The 16,095-nt window shown below is 40.5% G+C and overlaps 1 protein-coding gene across 2 annotated transcripts in view; it reads right to left on the bottom strand.

Moving 5' to 3' along the window:
* The window catches only part of LOC115370582 (kinase suppressor of Ras 1-like), a 64,145-nt gene extending 52,025 nt beyond the window's left edge, over nucleotides 1-12,120 (bottom strand). For both annotated transcript variants that reach the window (XM_030067671.1, XM_030067672.1), the window contains exon 1: nucleotides 11,853-12,120. In XM_030067671.1, coding sequence (XP_029923531.1) covers nucleotides 11,853-12,047 — 195 coding nt within the window. In that variant the 5' untranslated portion in view covers nucleotides 12,048-12,120. The remainder of the gene's footprint in view (nucleotides 1-11,852) is intronic.
* Nucleotides 12,121-16,095: the final 3,975 nt, after the last annotated feature.

Below are 16,095 nucleotides of genomic sequence, written 5' to 3'. Positions count from 1 at the left end.
TGTTGTTGTGTTACCTGCTGCGTGACAGCGGCTGCAGGGAAGCTCTTTTCTTTCTTTTTAATCTAGAGAGAGCACAGACGCCGGAGCTGGACCCGCCCACTGCTCTTAAACAAGATGACACAGGTTAGCAAACGCTGTGCTGCCTCAGGACTTTGGCCAAACGAGAAACAAAGTCTTCATAATATCGCAATATTTCATGGTAATTTGCATTAATGATATCCAAGATGATATGGACAAAAAATGACAACAATTAGAGTGTTTCCCACAGAGTGACACCCTGCTCGGTCTGTCGCTGCACACACCGCCTCTCTCTCTCTCTCTCTCTCTCTCTCTCTCTCTCTCTCTCTCTCTCTCTCTCTCTCTCTCTCTCTCTCTCTCTCTCTCTCTCTCTCTCTCTCTCTCTCTCTCTCTCTCTCTCTCTCTCTCTCTCTCTCTCTCTCTCCTCCCTTCTGAGGCCGAGCCTTTCAGAGAGGAAAAAACAGAACAGAAACTGCTCTGGAAAAATCTCTCTCTCGCGCTCTCTCTCTCTCTCTCTCTGCAACGTTTACTCCTTTTCTAGGAACTAAAAGGTTCCTTCAGCCTGTTGTTGTCTGGGTTTCCGCCTCGGACTAAAGACCAGCATAGATTAAGCAAATCAGTCTGCTGACGTATGATATGATGTTTTACATGTCATATTTTTTTTCAGTTGTAAAGCATCAGGCTATTTAACATATTTTGACCCCACCTTGTTGTCAGACGACATCAGCCTCTGACACTTTCCACAGTGTTTTTCTCTCGTGTGTCTGCTCTGTGCTCTGTTGACTGCAGTGTGTTTCATAAACTCATGCAAATACCACAACGCACATCCTGGATTTTTTTTCACCTGTGATTGGAGCAAACACAGCCACAATAGGATAAAAAATTGATCTATATTAGCTTGATTGGCCCAGTAGAAGAAGGAGAGAGAGAGAGGAGAGAACAGCGGTGGTCGAGCGAGCTAGACACTGAATGGTGAGAGAGAGCAAAAGTGGCAAAAGAGAGAAAAGGCTCTCCATCGTACAGTCATAACCGCACAAAAAAATTAGGCTGAATGGTCCAGCAGTGTGCCAGATCAGCTGCGGACAGACGGACAGACACACACACACACACACACACACACACACACACAGGTAGAATACGCCCTACTGTGATAATGAATAAATAAATACAGAAATAAGTGAATGTGACTCACTGAAATTCAGGAACCTGAAACTGAAGTGAAGGTCAAAAGTTGTATAAAAATAAAAACAACGGAAGTCACCCTGGTCAGCAGGAAGACATTATGCTGTGAATGAATGGCAGGTGGCATTTAAAGGCCCATTCATACAAAATGAAGACTTCAGAATGCAACACCAGATGCAGCAGTGAGAATACAAAAATATTTATGCGTCTCAGGCAAAAAAAAGTGGTGAAAAGAAAAATAGAGTAGTTGACACCAGAACATTAGCCTATTATTTGCAAATCAAATGAGAAAAGCTTTTGGAAAAAAAAAAGAAAAGAAAAGGTTTTAGCAGATATGCCAAATCAAAATAACCATCTTTTGCAGGGTTTTGTGAGGTACAATGACGCTTAGGAAAATAACCTGGCTACAATGCACCAAGCACAGTTTTCGTCACTGTGGGTTAATTTGGATAAAGAAGGAGGGGGTGTGTGATGTTATTTGACAGAATAGTAAAAACAAAAGCCACAGAAAAGGTCAGAAAGGGGAGGAGAAAACAAAAGATACACAGGGACCAACAGAGGGAGAAAGAAATGAAAGGACAGAGAGCAAGAGAGCAAGCAGTGAAGAAACCACATGGGGCTTTCCTGATGCTATCATTGACACTTTCCTCAGGCTGCCGTCTGTCTTGGGCGGCCTCAACGGCTGGCTCTGACGCGGCTGAGACAAATGCCAAGCAAACGCTGACTTACTGTAAATACTTTTCTTAAGGTGCAACACTGCGCTGGGGGTTTGCAACGCTTCTGAAGAATGTGGAACCAAGACAAGGTTTTTCAGCTGAAAGCGATGCCGCTACGCCCTCACAGTGCATCAGCGAATCAACAGTTATTAAAGCTTGAGCAAGGAAACACAAGTGCATCCTCGGTGCCTGCAATGTGGAAGCCTTTTCCATTTGTTTTGTGTTTTTTTTTCCCCAGAAGGAATGACATAAATTAGTTATTTGTGTCATTCCAAGGCTGTGTGACAGTTTGCTCATGGTTAAAGGGTTTAGTGGGGTTGTAAGTGGCCCAAAAATCAAAAATCAAAGCCCCACCCACAGGTGGAAAGACCTAGATTTACGTTACTTACGTTACTTATGTTACTGTGTGCATTTACTGTTCGAAGCATATTTTTTTTTAAAGTCAGTGGTTTTTCTTGAGTTAATTACATTTTTGCTCAAGTATTTTATGGGGTGGCCATGATACGATATTATCATGATACCATAGCACCGCTATTTTAAACATTTTGCAGTATGCTGGGTATTGCAATGTTATTGCAATACCCAGCATACTGCACTTTGATATCTTGCGATTTATTACCTTTTTTCCAACTGCAAACTACACTCAGTGGCCACTTTATTAGGTTCACCTGCACTAATCCAATCTAATCCAATCCCTTACAACTGTTGTGCCATAAAGTTTCCTTTCCTGCTGCCTGTAATGCTCAGGTTGTCTTCTTGTCACAGTAATAGAGGTGTTCATTCACTTCTATGTTTGGCATTGAGCTCATAGTTAGTGCTGCTGTTGGACTGGACTGCATTTTACTGAGAGCTGTTTCCACTATTCTGTCCCTCATCATGAATATATAAATAGGGAGGACAAAAAATTAGAAACATCTCTCAATATAATGTAGTCCAGTGCAAGACCTCTGCAAACTACAACCTCAATAATAAACACAGAATTAAATTGACACATTCTCCACAATGTGAACACAAACTGAACTTTATAAACTTTATTAAAAGGTAGAATTTATAGCAGAGCTGCTGACCTGAACTGCATTAGACTGGACAGGTGGAGCTGAGAAAGTGGACACTGATTGTATATCCCCAAAGGAAACTTTGTCCACATCTGTTTTATCAAGTAACAGCAAAATGAGACACACTGACCAACTCTGTCATGAAAACCTGTCAAATATGCTGTGTCAATTCTTTGTGATACAATATGGATACTTAGCGTCCGTGTATTGATACAATATTGCCACACAAAATATCGCAATACCAGCTGTATCAATACAATATTTTATTTAGCAACATTTAAATTGTACTTATTAAATTACTATTCCCCTATTCCATACGTGTAAGAGATCCAAGTTTGACCCATTAGCCCCCTCTCTGCCAGAGTGTTCTTCTATAAACTGAATGAGTGCACCTGAACCAGAAAACAACACGAATGGAGAACCAAAGCCTCTTGAAACTAAAGCTGGTATAACACATGTAGTGATTTCATTATCAACGCCCTTTTCCAGCCCTCTTGCTTGCTAATTGTAGGAACTACTTGGTTTATGTATCACTACGCCACCGCCTCTTCCACACCACCTGTACTATCGTTTACACAGCAACAGCTCCAGTCCATCGCACAAAGGGGTGTGAATGAAACAACCTCTGTGAGTCATAGTCAGAGTCTACAAACACCACGTAGAGATGCAAGATGATGGTTTTACTGCTTTGAAGGCAACATGTGGTCTCTGTGTAGCTGACCATGGAGTGTGTAATTCATTTTTCACTTTCTCTTTTTAGCTCACTACAGGCTTCAGCGTGTGCAGACCCTCCTACTGTCAGCACTATGCCATCTCTGAAGTTCAAATTGGCATCATGGGAGAAAATCTTGTGACAAAAGCCAAGTCCAAAATTGGACATGAAAGCCATTTAAAGGTTAGATTTGGGGATTTTTTTCAGCTGCATGACAATGTTGATTCCCACCATTTATGACTGTACATAACACAACTTCACCACTCTGACACGTCAGCACTCTGCTGCAGCTTCTTGCTAGCCTTCAGTCCAGCAGAGCTCTTTTTATCAGCCTCTCAGAAACCACAATCAATGTTCTTCTTGAAAACAGGAAATACTCTAAATTGAAAATAATCCACTAAAAAAAGATTGCAAACCATGTTTTATAACAGGTTTTATTGAGCATTTATAAAAATAGATCGCCTTGTATACACCAGCACTGTTTTACTGCTGGCTTAGTTCAGTTCCACTACCTGAATGTTCCAATAAATACAAAAATCAAACAGACGGGTGACTTGTCCCGCCTTCATCTTAGCCGTGCTCCACTGTGTTGATATCTAGCAGGAAGCTGTGGCCAAATGGTGAAGCTGAGCTATGTATGATTATAAATTATGGAAATCAACATTTTAATGGGGCCTGGGGACTTAGTCTTTAAAAGAAATCATTATTTGAGTTTTACAGGTGGTGTGCTGACTAACAAGACCGTGAGGGGACAGATGAACAGATGGCACTGATTCTTGAGAATTTGGATAAATCACTTCCCACCAAGAAAAATGCTATTTCTGCTGGAAATTTACAACATTTTAATGAATAAAAAGAATCAAGGGCATAATCAGAGGGTCCTTTGCACATTTGTAAGGTTCTTTTATAGGTTTATTTTTAATTTGTATTAATTTAATGATTATATGTTGGCCCATGGCCTACAAAACCAGTTGTCCTCGGATAGGAGATAATCGTTTCAACTTGATTAAATCAAAAAGTAATAATTTCATTGAATAATATCTTTACCACATGAAAGAGTACATCATAATATGTATTAAAAACTACAAACGATGGGTTTTGAACAATATTTACTATTATTTTGTGGTTGCCCAAAATGTGTCCCACATATTCGTCACCACCGTCAGAAAAAATAATAATAAAAAAAATACAAGGTCAATTACATTCCTGAGGACCCCTTTTCAAACCTTCAGCTCTACTGCATGCTTCAAGACCACTCAGGCTCCTGTAAGTTTTCTATTTTCTCTTAAATCTCTACATATTTTTGGACACTGCTACTGTCACAACCATAAATTGTCAACACCGTCACTTCTGTATAAAAAATATTAAATTAGATTATGGAATAAATGTATACTTTTTAAGAAGAGGTCTGATGCAGGTAGCAACAGGGCAAAAACAAGCTGGCTAATGTGAACAACTCATGCTTTTCATGTGAAAGAGCAGGTTTTTGTCACCACCGTCAGACGTCACCACCGTCAGGTTTTCTGTCTGACGGCGATGACTGAAGTCTGAAAAATCCTTATAACAGTGCTCAGGATTGTTATTTTTTGTACCAAATAGTTAAATAAAGTTGTTAAGCAAGAAGCCATTGACTTGAGTGGTATAAATTTTGGAAATGTATGTTTTAATGAGGCGACTGTCACCACCGTCAGATTAGTGTCACCACCGTCAGAGGCAGTTATATTAGTTTTAAATGAATATGCTTACAATATGTTTCTTAGGTGCTGTTGAGTTATTAAAGTAATAGTCTCTTTAATACAAAAATATGTTTTTCAAATAAAAAAAAAAAACATTACGATGACAGTGTTGACAAAAACAAAGTAGCCTAATAACTGGAAAAACCTATTTTATGAAAAAAATGCAAAATGGGGAGGTTGCACTGGTACATTGCTGAACAGCCAAGACCTTGGCCTATAATGATATACCTTCAGATTTTGTAATTTAACACACTTTTTTTTTTTTTCAAAATTAAAACCTGTTTTATCCAAATTCCCAAGAATCAGTGATGGGTGACAAAAGAAAAAACAACATGAAGTGTCTTAGTAAGGTGTCGGATCACCACGCGCCACCAGGACAGCTTCAGAGCTCCTTGGTACAGATCCTCCAAGTCTCTGGACCTCTCTGGAAATTATGGAGCTCCACTCTTCCAGAAGATGTTCTCTCATTTGGTATTTTGAAGATGATTTCATCCTAATCAAAGCTATTGATTGTTGGATCACCAAATCAGACTCACCATTATGAAAACCTGACCATTAATATCGAAAACTGTACTATCTCAGGAAGCCCAACAGTCAAAAATCTTGGAATAATCCTTGACTCTCATCTCACTTTTCAGCCACATATCAAGGCCATCACCAAGTCAGCATTTTTTCACCTCAGGAATATCGCAAAAATCCGTCCCATCTTATCATTTTGCGATGCTGAAACTCTCATCCACTCTTTCGTATCTACAAGACTAGACTACTGTAATAGCCTTTTCTCCGGTCTTCCCAAAACCACCATTAGAGGTCTCCAGCTTGTTCAAAATGCGGCAGCAAGAATACTGACCAAATCCAGAAAATTCACTCACGTCACACTGATCCTGGCCTCTCTTCACTGGTTACCTATACAGGCCAGAGCTGATTTTAAAATACTCCTTTTAACCTTCAAAGCTCTGCAGGGACTTGCTCCACCCTACTAGTCCTAACACTATATACACCAGCACGTCCTCTCCGTTCACTCAGTGCCGGTCTTCTGGTCCTTCCTCCCGTCAAAAAGATAACTGCCGGTCATAGAGCATTCGCCTACCGTGCCCCCTTTCTTTGAAATGGCCTCCCTTCTCATGTTAAGGAAGCCCGCTCAGTGGATATTTTTAAATCAAGAGTGAAGACCCACCTTTACTCCGCTTATTATAGCCATTCTTAGACCGCTTGCTTCCTTCCTTTACCCATATATATTTTCACTTGTTTCCTTTTTACTGTTTGGCGTTTTAAACATGTCTGTTCAATATATATGTATGTGTGTGTATGTAGGTATGTGCATATATGTGTATATATGTATGTGTGTATATACTATATACTGTACATGTAATTTGTATTTTTGTCGTGCTACTCCTTTTAAATTGTAAAGTGTTTTGAGACCATGTCGCATGGTGATTCTACACTTCAAATAAAGACTGAATTGAATTGAATTGAATTGAAAGCATTCAGTGAGCCCTCGTGCTCTGTGGACGGGGGCGTGGTCATCCTGGAAGAGACCGCTCCCATCAGGGTAGGAGTGTTTCATCACAGGATGAAGGCGATCACTCAGAATAACCTTGTATTGATTTACAGTGAGCATCAAACTCAAGGCCACATGCACTGCGACGTCCTGCTCTATCAACACCACAAAAGCCAGCCAAAAGTGATGTCAAAATGAAAAGTGGACAATGAAAACAGGTCGAGCACCTGTTTACTTGCGATAAGGATAAACCTGTCTGTCTGATATGGAGCTGATGTTGCCACAATGACAGAATATCACCTGAGGACAGCGGTCCCCAACCCAGTCCTCAAAGCCCCCCTGCACTGCAGGTTTCTGTTTCAGCTCTACTCTGTCACACCTGATCCATTTAAGAGCTTCATCCTGATTGGCTGAAACAGATCTACCTGGACAGGACCTGCATGAAGGTGTGTAGACCTTAATTGGGTCAGGTGTGCAAGAGTGGAACTGAAACCAGAGCCTGCAGGACAGGGGGACCTTGAGGACTGGGTTGGGGACGCCTGCCATAAGAGACATTATGAGCCAGTTGTTGTTGTGGAATGTGATGTTCTTGTTTTTTGTTTGTTTGTTTTTCAAGTCAAGTCAAGTCATGTTTATTTCTATAGCACATTTACAACAGCTTAGCTGAACCAAAGTGCTTCACAGTAAAAATAAATGCACAGTAAAAAAAAAACAAAAAAAACAGGTGTACAGGCACGGGTAAGTGCTTCACAGTAAAACAAATGCGCAGGCATAGGTAAAACAGCAAAAACAAACAATTACTCTGGTAAAAGTTCAATTTGCAAAAAGTGCATTGAGAGAACCGGAATAAAATACAAGAAATAGTCAAGGGAATAAGATCTAAGCGCAAGCAAATGCGAGTGAGAAGAGGTGGGTTTTGAGCAGGGATTTAAACATTTCCAGGCTCAGGGCTGCTTTGATGTGGATGGGGAGGCAGTTCCAGAGCCTGGGGGCTGCAACTGAGAACGCCCTCTCTCCTCGGGTCTTTTGTCGGGACCTAGGTACCACCAGGTACCTAGGTACCGTGTTTTTGCATTGTTTTTTTTTTTCTTTTTTTTGTCATGAGTGAACCTGCCTATATTTTGATGTTTGACTTTTCAAATACTTAGCGATATTTTGACCAAATGACTCATGTGGTTTAACATATATATTATTATACATAATATTACTGATTTCTAGTTAGATGCGTGCCACTGATGCGCGAGTACAAACATGTGTGACTGTTGATTTCCCAGTAAAATATCAGTCAAATGTCACAACAGTCATTAAGTGTTTAGTCATCTGAAGGGACTCTGGGTCGGCTTGCAGATACAATCTGCCAGAAAAAAAAGTAACGAAGCAGTGGACGCTTTTTAGTTTTTCCTTTTATTTGTACCCATCTGTACCTAAACTCCCAACCATGCCTGTATATTCCATAACAACCCTTACTGTGCACCAGTACGACAGGATATATACTCAATTACCTAACACGCCTTGCAACCCTCTGAGCAGAACCACTACCACCTACCCACCTGCGTTAAATGTCATTATGTGAAGGCGTGGCAAAATTCCCATCAACGCACAGTTGCAGTTTTCAAAATCACAAGTTACGATTTGTGACGTAATTCCCCAAAAGTGCAAATAACAAAAGCACTTCAGCACAGACGTACAAATACAGTTACAATCACAATTCACATTTGGCAGACACTTTTATCCAAAGCGACGTTCATATGAGATTTTTACACACCACAAGCAAGGATCTGTTCAGGAGAGAGCAATGACAACAAGAGCCGTAAAGTTCTGGTTCTGGTCCAAAGGACAGAGGAGCTACAAGGCAGAGCAGAGGGGAATAAAGAGCATAGAGGAAGGAGGAAAGCATGGAGGCAGATTTTTTTTTTTTGGAGTTACACAGTCCATTAGGTGAGCAGGTGTTCCCTAAAGAGCTGGGTTTTTAACTTTCTCTTAAAGCCTGACAGGGACTCTGTAGATCGAATGGAGTTTGGCGGCTCGTTCCACCACTGAGGAACCACAGAGGAGCAGAGTCCAGCAGCTGATTTAAGGCCTCGTTGTGCTGGAGGCACCAGGCGCCGCTGCATGGAGGAGCCAAGAGGGCGGGACGGAGCGTAAACCTGAAGAGGGAGTCCAGGTAAGTAGGAGAACATTTAATTACTACTCTGTAAGCGAATGTCAAGGACTTGAATTTGAGCCGATGGAGGGATACAAACAGCGGAGTGACGTGTTGCTGTTTCAGAGTGACATGTTCTGTACTACCCGTGTTCACATGAGGAAATACTAACTTGGATGCTTGTTTTGCAGTGTTGCCTTCTGGTAAACTATGCAGTTCCACTGACATGGAAGGCTTTGTCCACTTGTGTAGCTCAAATCAAACTGTGACGGAAACGATTTGACAGAAGATGAGTTTATTCTGTGGAGGCAAGTAGTAGATCCCCCAAGAAACTGTGTCTCTCCTGCAACACACAGAGCCTTTCATCTGAGGGCGCACCAGCTAAGTATGCAACTCAAGTCTGACAACTGCACCCACACTTGCATCTGTCAAGTCTCCTCACAGCACAGGATGGATCTCAAATCACTGTGCAGGCTGTGCTTAAAAAAATACACAACATCAGAAAACAAAAACAAATCAAAATCTGAACTTTGCAACTCTGTCTATGTATGCAGTAAAAATTGAGATTCAATAAAAAGATTACACTGACTCGGAAAAAAAGCTTACGTCATTCTTTGTAAAATCTCTTGGTTTCGATTACTGTCGTGTGTGTGACGCAGCTGGCTGTGTCACACAAAACTCACTGACCCTTTGAAACCTGAGCAAATTCACCTTATTGCTCTCAAAAACATGGGAACAAGGTGATTTGGAAATGAGCAAAACTATTTCAGAAAAATTTGCAAAAAAATAAAGAAATAGATAAAATTTAAAACATTACAAGAAAAAAGAGAAAATGCATTTAATTATATTGCAAGAAAAAATACAGTGAAAAATTGTAACAAAATTGTAAAAAATAAAATGTTGAAGGGTTAATAAACCCTTGAACATAAAAGCCAACCCACAGGCTCCTGGGTTTCAGACACTAAACACTCCATTGAAACACAAATTAATGAAATCCTTTTAGATTTAAAAGCTCTTGAGGGCAACGTTACCAACCTCGCCTATCGATAAATCAATGGCAGGGAAACTCCAGCATACATTACTGCCTCTAAATGAAGATTTAATTCACACAAACGTCATTGAACAAATAACTAAATAAAATGTGTGATGTCAAGCAGGTCTTATTGTAATTTTTCATTTTCATTTTATGCAGCTGTAGTAAGGGAGGAGCCTGTCGGAGGTGGATGATACTGACTGGTTAATATCTAATATGTGATGATAAAAGGCCAGTACTGGCACCACATGTCAGCAGACCATGCTCTCACAGCCAGGCCGTGTAAACACAGCCATGGACACAGAAATCTGACTCCCTGACCGTAGTCTTCAGGTCTAACCAGGCTGCAGAAAGTCTGTTGTGTACACAGCTCCCTCTCTCCTATATGAACAACAGGAGCCCGGGCACACAAACCCAGTTCTGCCTTGTTCTCCCCTCCCACTGTTTCTCGCTCTATTTGCACGTCATTTGATTTTCTTGCTTAAGAGGCCACGCTGAGAATGCGTGGGAGGGAATGACATCTAAATTTAGGCTCTTGCCACAGAGATGTACACAACAAGGGCTCTGTGCTCCTGCAGGCCCCCGGGGGAGAAGACAGCAGTAGCCACTCCTTTGCAGACCACAGAGATCGTCCTGATGCTCCAGCTGCATCAGCTCCATGTCAAACAGACAGCAAATCAACTGCCCATTGGACTTGAGCCGCAACACTGATGAAAACGCTGTTGCAGGACTTTCTTTGGCAGCATGAAAATGTGAGACATGGTGAACGTGATCAAATATAGCACTCACCTTTAATTCATGGTTGTAAAGAGTTACAACAGCCTAAACAAATCTCTTTAAGACTATATGAGCCATTCAATTTGCTGACTTCCAAGTTACCAATGACAAGTGTCCTGCTTCACTAGAAGACATGTTCAGTTTGTCAGAGGAGCTGTGCAGCCAGTTCACTCTAATATTAGTTTTTCAGTGCCTGGGGCTTTTAACAGACCTGTGATAACAACTAGCCTGGTTTGACAGGTTTAAACTATTGAAAAAACTGCAATTTTAGATATTCAGTATAGGTGTATCTCTGTGATAGAGCAGGAAGTCTTGCATGACCAAGAATATATAAATACACACACGCAGCCTTCAGTGGCTGTAACGACTTTAGGCATGTTTAAAAGGCTAGAGGATGACAAACATTAAGATTTATATTATTAATATGATTCTCCTTCTTATCATTAGCATTATTATTATTGTGTAAAATTGGACCATCAAGTGTCACTTGGTGCGTGCCCTCTTGCAGCAGAAACCCTCATCCCAAACTGCATTTGAAAAACTGCAAATTCAACACCGCTTTGCTTAAAGACAAATGTACACAAGTCGAAGAGCAACTTTACACACATTGTACGAAACGACAAAACTTCCGGTAAAAATTGGCATGCATTTTCATCTCCAAGCAGCACATCGTTTCAAGAAAATCTCTCTTTTTTTTAGAGCCTGTTCAAACTGCTAGCTGCCTCCCACCGAGGTGTGCTAAGGAGGGAGAGTGAGTGACAAACCAATCCAAAAGTTGAGATTTGACTGAACTAAATGCAAGTGGATTTATGCCGAATTGAAGAACGTCTCCTTGTGATGTATACTTTGAGTTGTTTTGTTTTTTCAGGTGTTTAATTTTACTGACAAACATGAAAATGGTTAAACTGCGAAAGTTTTCAACGAAGTTCTGCTAGGCGTTCTGTCCGAGCGCCAAGCGACACCTGGAGCGCGCCGTTACCTCTAAGGTGCGGATCTCGTGCTGGGTGAGGTCGTTGGAAGCGGCGCACTTGGTCCGGAGCCCCTGCAGGCTGGACACGGAGATGTCGATCATGTTCTGGATGAGCTGACACTGCTGCAGAGCCTCCCCGGCTGCTGCGCCGCCGTCCCCCCGGCTCTGGACCATACCTCCGCCTCTCTCTGGCTCCCTATCCATCCCTCGACATTGGCGCAGTTTTCTCCGCCAAACAGCAACCGCAAGAGAGCCTTTCTACGCAGTGTGTGCGGACGTTTTAATGGAGTGCATGCTTTGCAACAAGCCCCAAGTTCCGTGTTTGTGTTTCTATGCTGACAAGTCGACCGTGTAAAGTTACCGAGAGAAAACCTTAGTGTTCCGGTTTCAGCTTTCAAAATAAAAGCATTATTGGTGTGTTCCGCTATCGTGACTTATGTATGCAGTGCTTACATGGACACTGTTTTGTCTGCTTGAGTTACTCATGTAGTTTTTAATCTCTGTAACACATACATTTTAATTTCTGTTTTTTCAGGCTGCCTTTTAAAGTCGATGAAAACCAGCCCCTCCAGCTGACTTTGACTCACCATCAGTTTAGCTGTTAAATGGTGGGTATTATCCCTGAAAAATAAACCAAGAAAGAAAGAAATAAGTGAAGACAAGAAGTTTAATTTTTTTTCTTAAAAATAATGATAAACATTTACAAACAATGTGGGTCTACAATATTTTGAGTCAATAAGTTGATAAATACATATAGTAATGTATAGTATGAACATAATATTTTTCTGATTTTTGCCAGCATTAAAATGTTTCATATAACTATTAGTAATACACACACAGTCAAAGTTTAGCTGTTAAATAGCTGTTTGTAAAGTTCCTCCATAGTAAATTAACAGCAACAAGAAGCCAGACACTTTCTGCAGCTGCCAAAACTTTATGAACTAAATTGTCCATAAAAGAGAGCTCGCACTGATGAATAAGTAGATTAATTTCAGTGTTGCAAAAGGCTAAAAGAGACAGAGCAGAGCATCAGTTTGGGACATTGAAGTGAGGTTATAATAGTTTCCTTTTTTTTCTTTTCTTGACTTTTTGCTTTCAATTTCAGTTTAGTTTTAGTTCATTTTTTACAGCAGGTTTGCAAGTTTAATTTAGTTTTCATTTGTGTTAAATGCTTAGTTTTAGTTTAACTTTTACTAGTTTTAGTGTCACTTGTAGGTTTTTTTTTTTTGTTGTTGTTGTTTTTTTGTAATATGGGGTATTTATCAGGGGTGAGATCCAAAAAGGTCAGAAAACTACTGTGCAAGGACAACTCAAAACATCAAACCATTAAAAAAAAAAAAAAAAAGTTTTCACTGAGGACAGATGAACAACCTAATAAACCAATGAAGACAAAAACTAAACAGATTTTCTCCCTAATTTTAGTTGTGTTTTTTGTAAAGCCTCTTATTCATGTGTATTTCAGTTAACCAATTTTTTTTCATACCTGGCTTTCGGTATTTCCTTTGTTTTCGTTAATGATGATAGTAATAACCTTGGACTGAAGCAGACTGAACTTTGATAAATTAGCCCTTCCAAGTTGTCTTGTGGAGGCTGATTGTCTCTAACCTTTGTAGCTTTGTGTGTAAATATGTTTTACTTAATGATCCCTCATATGAGAAACAACATGGTTTTATTTTGAAGACAAGCGGTCTTATTTCCGGTATGAGTCTAGTGAAGTGCAGCGTCTTGACGCAGCTCCGCGAGTTTGACAGCTCCCCCAATGCTGCGTTCATGGTCTCCTCGTACACTCCTGACTCTCAGCTCACAAGTTTTAAATGCTGGTGAACTGTTCAGGGGCTTTTATCTTGAAGTAATGACAGTACAAGCCGTGTTTTAGCTGATAAGTGGAAAGACAGTGGAAAATGCAAATTAGAAATCTAACTGATTTTTAATTACATTTATTGAGGAACAAATATGCTTGGTCACTAAATGAGTGACAATAGAAATATGCAATAATGTAAATGACGTCCATAGATTATTACATTAGAATGGGTATTAGGACAAATGGGTTCTGGCTGTGAGAAATTAGAAGACACTGCCCTCCAGTGGCAGACCGGTTAACACACAAATAAAGGGAATAAAATAAGGGACCACTTATACTTACTTATACTAACTTTATCTTATTGTCTTTTCCTGGCCAAAATGTTGAACACAAAGCATCAGGGGCTTTCCACTCAAAAGAAAAGGGACATCCAACTCTAAAGCAGGTGGCAAATGTCACTCAGGCTTTGTTCCCACCTAGTGTTAAAATACGTCCTTAGAAATCCGGATCCTGACTCTTCTCATTTAAGGTGTAAACAGCAGCAGTGCGTCCTCAGTGCGTCCTGAGTGATCATATGTCAGGGTGCATTCAGATGCCTGGTACGTTTTTTGTCCACATCGCATTAAAGGTGTAAACAGACATGTGACCCAGGACTCAGTGAAGCCCCGCCCACTCACCTGCCGCCCCCTGACTGCAGCTCTGGTCCAGCCCGACACCCCGACACCGGCCACACCATCACTTTTCCAGCAGAAAAACTCTCCTGGCTGACTCCATGTATGTATTCTGACAACATGCAGGTGTTTTCTCTTCCATACAGTTTTTAGAAGTAGTAGCCTTTCTTAAATTTCATGCCCCAGTGCAATTAAACACCGTAGACCACGTAGTGTTACTATAGGAATACCACAGAAATATTTCAGGTTGATTTATCCACCTCAGCAGAGAACCCGACCCTCTCCGACCTGCTGGAATAATTAAACAATCTGAACTAAAATGTCCAATTATTCAACCTTTCTGGAGGAACATTTTGGAATATTTGAGTAATTGGCTGGGAAAGAAATTACCACTATCTCCAAGATTATGTCTATTAGGGGACAGAACCCCAATAAAAAATCATATCAAGTGGAGAATTCTCAGTCATCATGGCAGGTATCACAGCGGCTGCTAGGACAATACTTAAATATTGGACCAAATCTCCGAAGTTAAAAAAAAAAAAAAAAAAAAAGGGTAAACATCATGATAAAAACAGCTTCATATGAGGTTATGCAGAACAAGGTAAATAACTAAAACCAAAACAAACTTCCAGACTGGGACCTCTTTTGGACGTATAGCCTATCACTTAAACTGTAGTATGACTGATGTCTCTGAATTGTACTCACCTTTATCATAGCCTATATAATGCTGATACTCTCTCTAGACATGTTATTGCTATTGTTATTGACGTGTCCTCCATATTACTGTTATTGTTTTGTATCTTTTATTTTTGTTTCCCATGGTAATGCTGTCATGTTAGAAACAACAAGAATGGTCTCACAATGTGATTCACTGTTCTGTCATACATCAAAGGAAAAGGTAATAAAAACTAGAATTCAAAAAAAAAAAAAAAAAAAAAAAAACGGAACTACAAGCGGTTCTTTGGTTGCCTGAGGAGGATGAGGATGTTTCACCACCGTGTGGGTTCATATCACAGCCACTTCACATCTCAACACTGCCCAAGTTCAACTTTGCTTTATGAACGTCACAGAAAAGAAGAGGCTTCGAAGCGACACTAGATGGCGCAATATGCACACAAGTCAGGCACATAAAGCCACCTGCGCACTTTTTCATTCTTCACCCATCACGAAGCTGTTCTGTTGATTCCTCATGAAATAAGGTTGTTGATGTTGTTGTTGATCTTCTTCTTCTTCTTCTTCTTCTCATTACAAGCATGGCCCACACAACAAAAGTCTGGATGCGTGAGCGCTTGTTTCCCACAGTAAAGGGCTTTTTAAAAAGCTTCTTGTTCACTCTTTCCCTTATTCCTGTTGCATCAATCAGAGGTGCTTCTTCTATCTTTGTATCTTTTTCTAATTCTCAGTCCATCTCTCTCTCTCCAGTCTGGGTTTGTCATCATGTGTCCTCCCCCTCTTTCTCCCTCTCCCTGTCTTTTCTGTCTTTCTACTGTAAATGGTCTTATTAAACAAATAAACAAGAAAGAATGAAGAAATAAAAAAGGAAAAATTACCAAAATTTTAGTGTAAAAAAAATAAAAAGTCAGTGCGTCATTATTTTGTTTTGGTCTTTCAGTAGAGGAGGGTGGGATCATCAGGGCGAAGGGACAAACTACAGGCTTCCTTTATTCACTGATAACTCCAGCTGTTGTGTGTCATGTGCTAGCCTCATCATCCTCAGTCGCCCCTAAAGCTGAGTATGTTGATCCACACGTCCAGCCGTGTGCACCATAACATTCGCATG

The sequence above is a fragment of the Myripristis murdjan genome, chromosome 13 (genome assembly GCF_902150065.1).
Source record: "Myripristis murdjan chromosome 13, fMyrMur1.1, whole genome shotgun sequence".
NCBI classification, from domain to species: Eukaryota; Metazoa; Chordata; class Actinopteri; order Holocentriformes; family Holocentridae; genus Myripristis; species Myripristis murdjan.
Note: the sequence above shows the minus strand (reverse complement) of the source record. Positions and strands in the feature narration are given on the sequence as shown.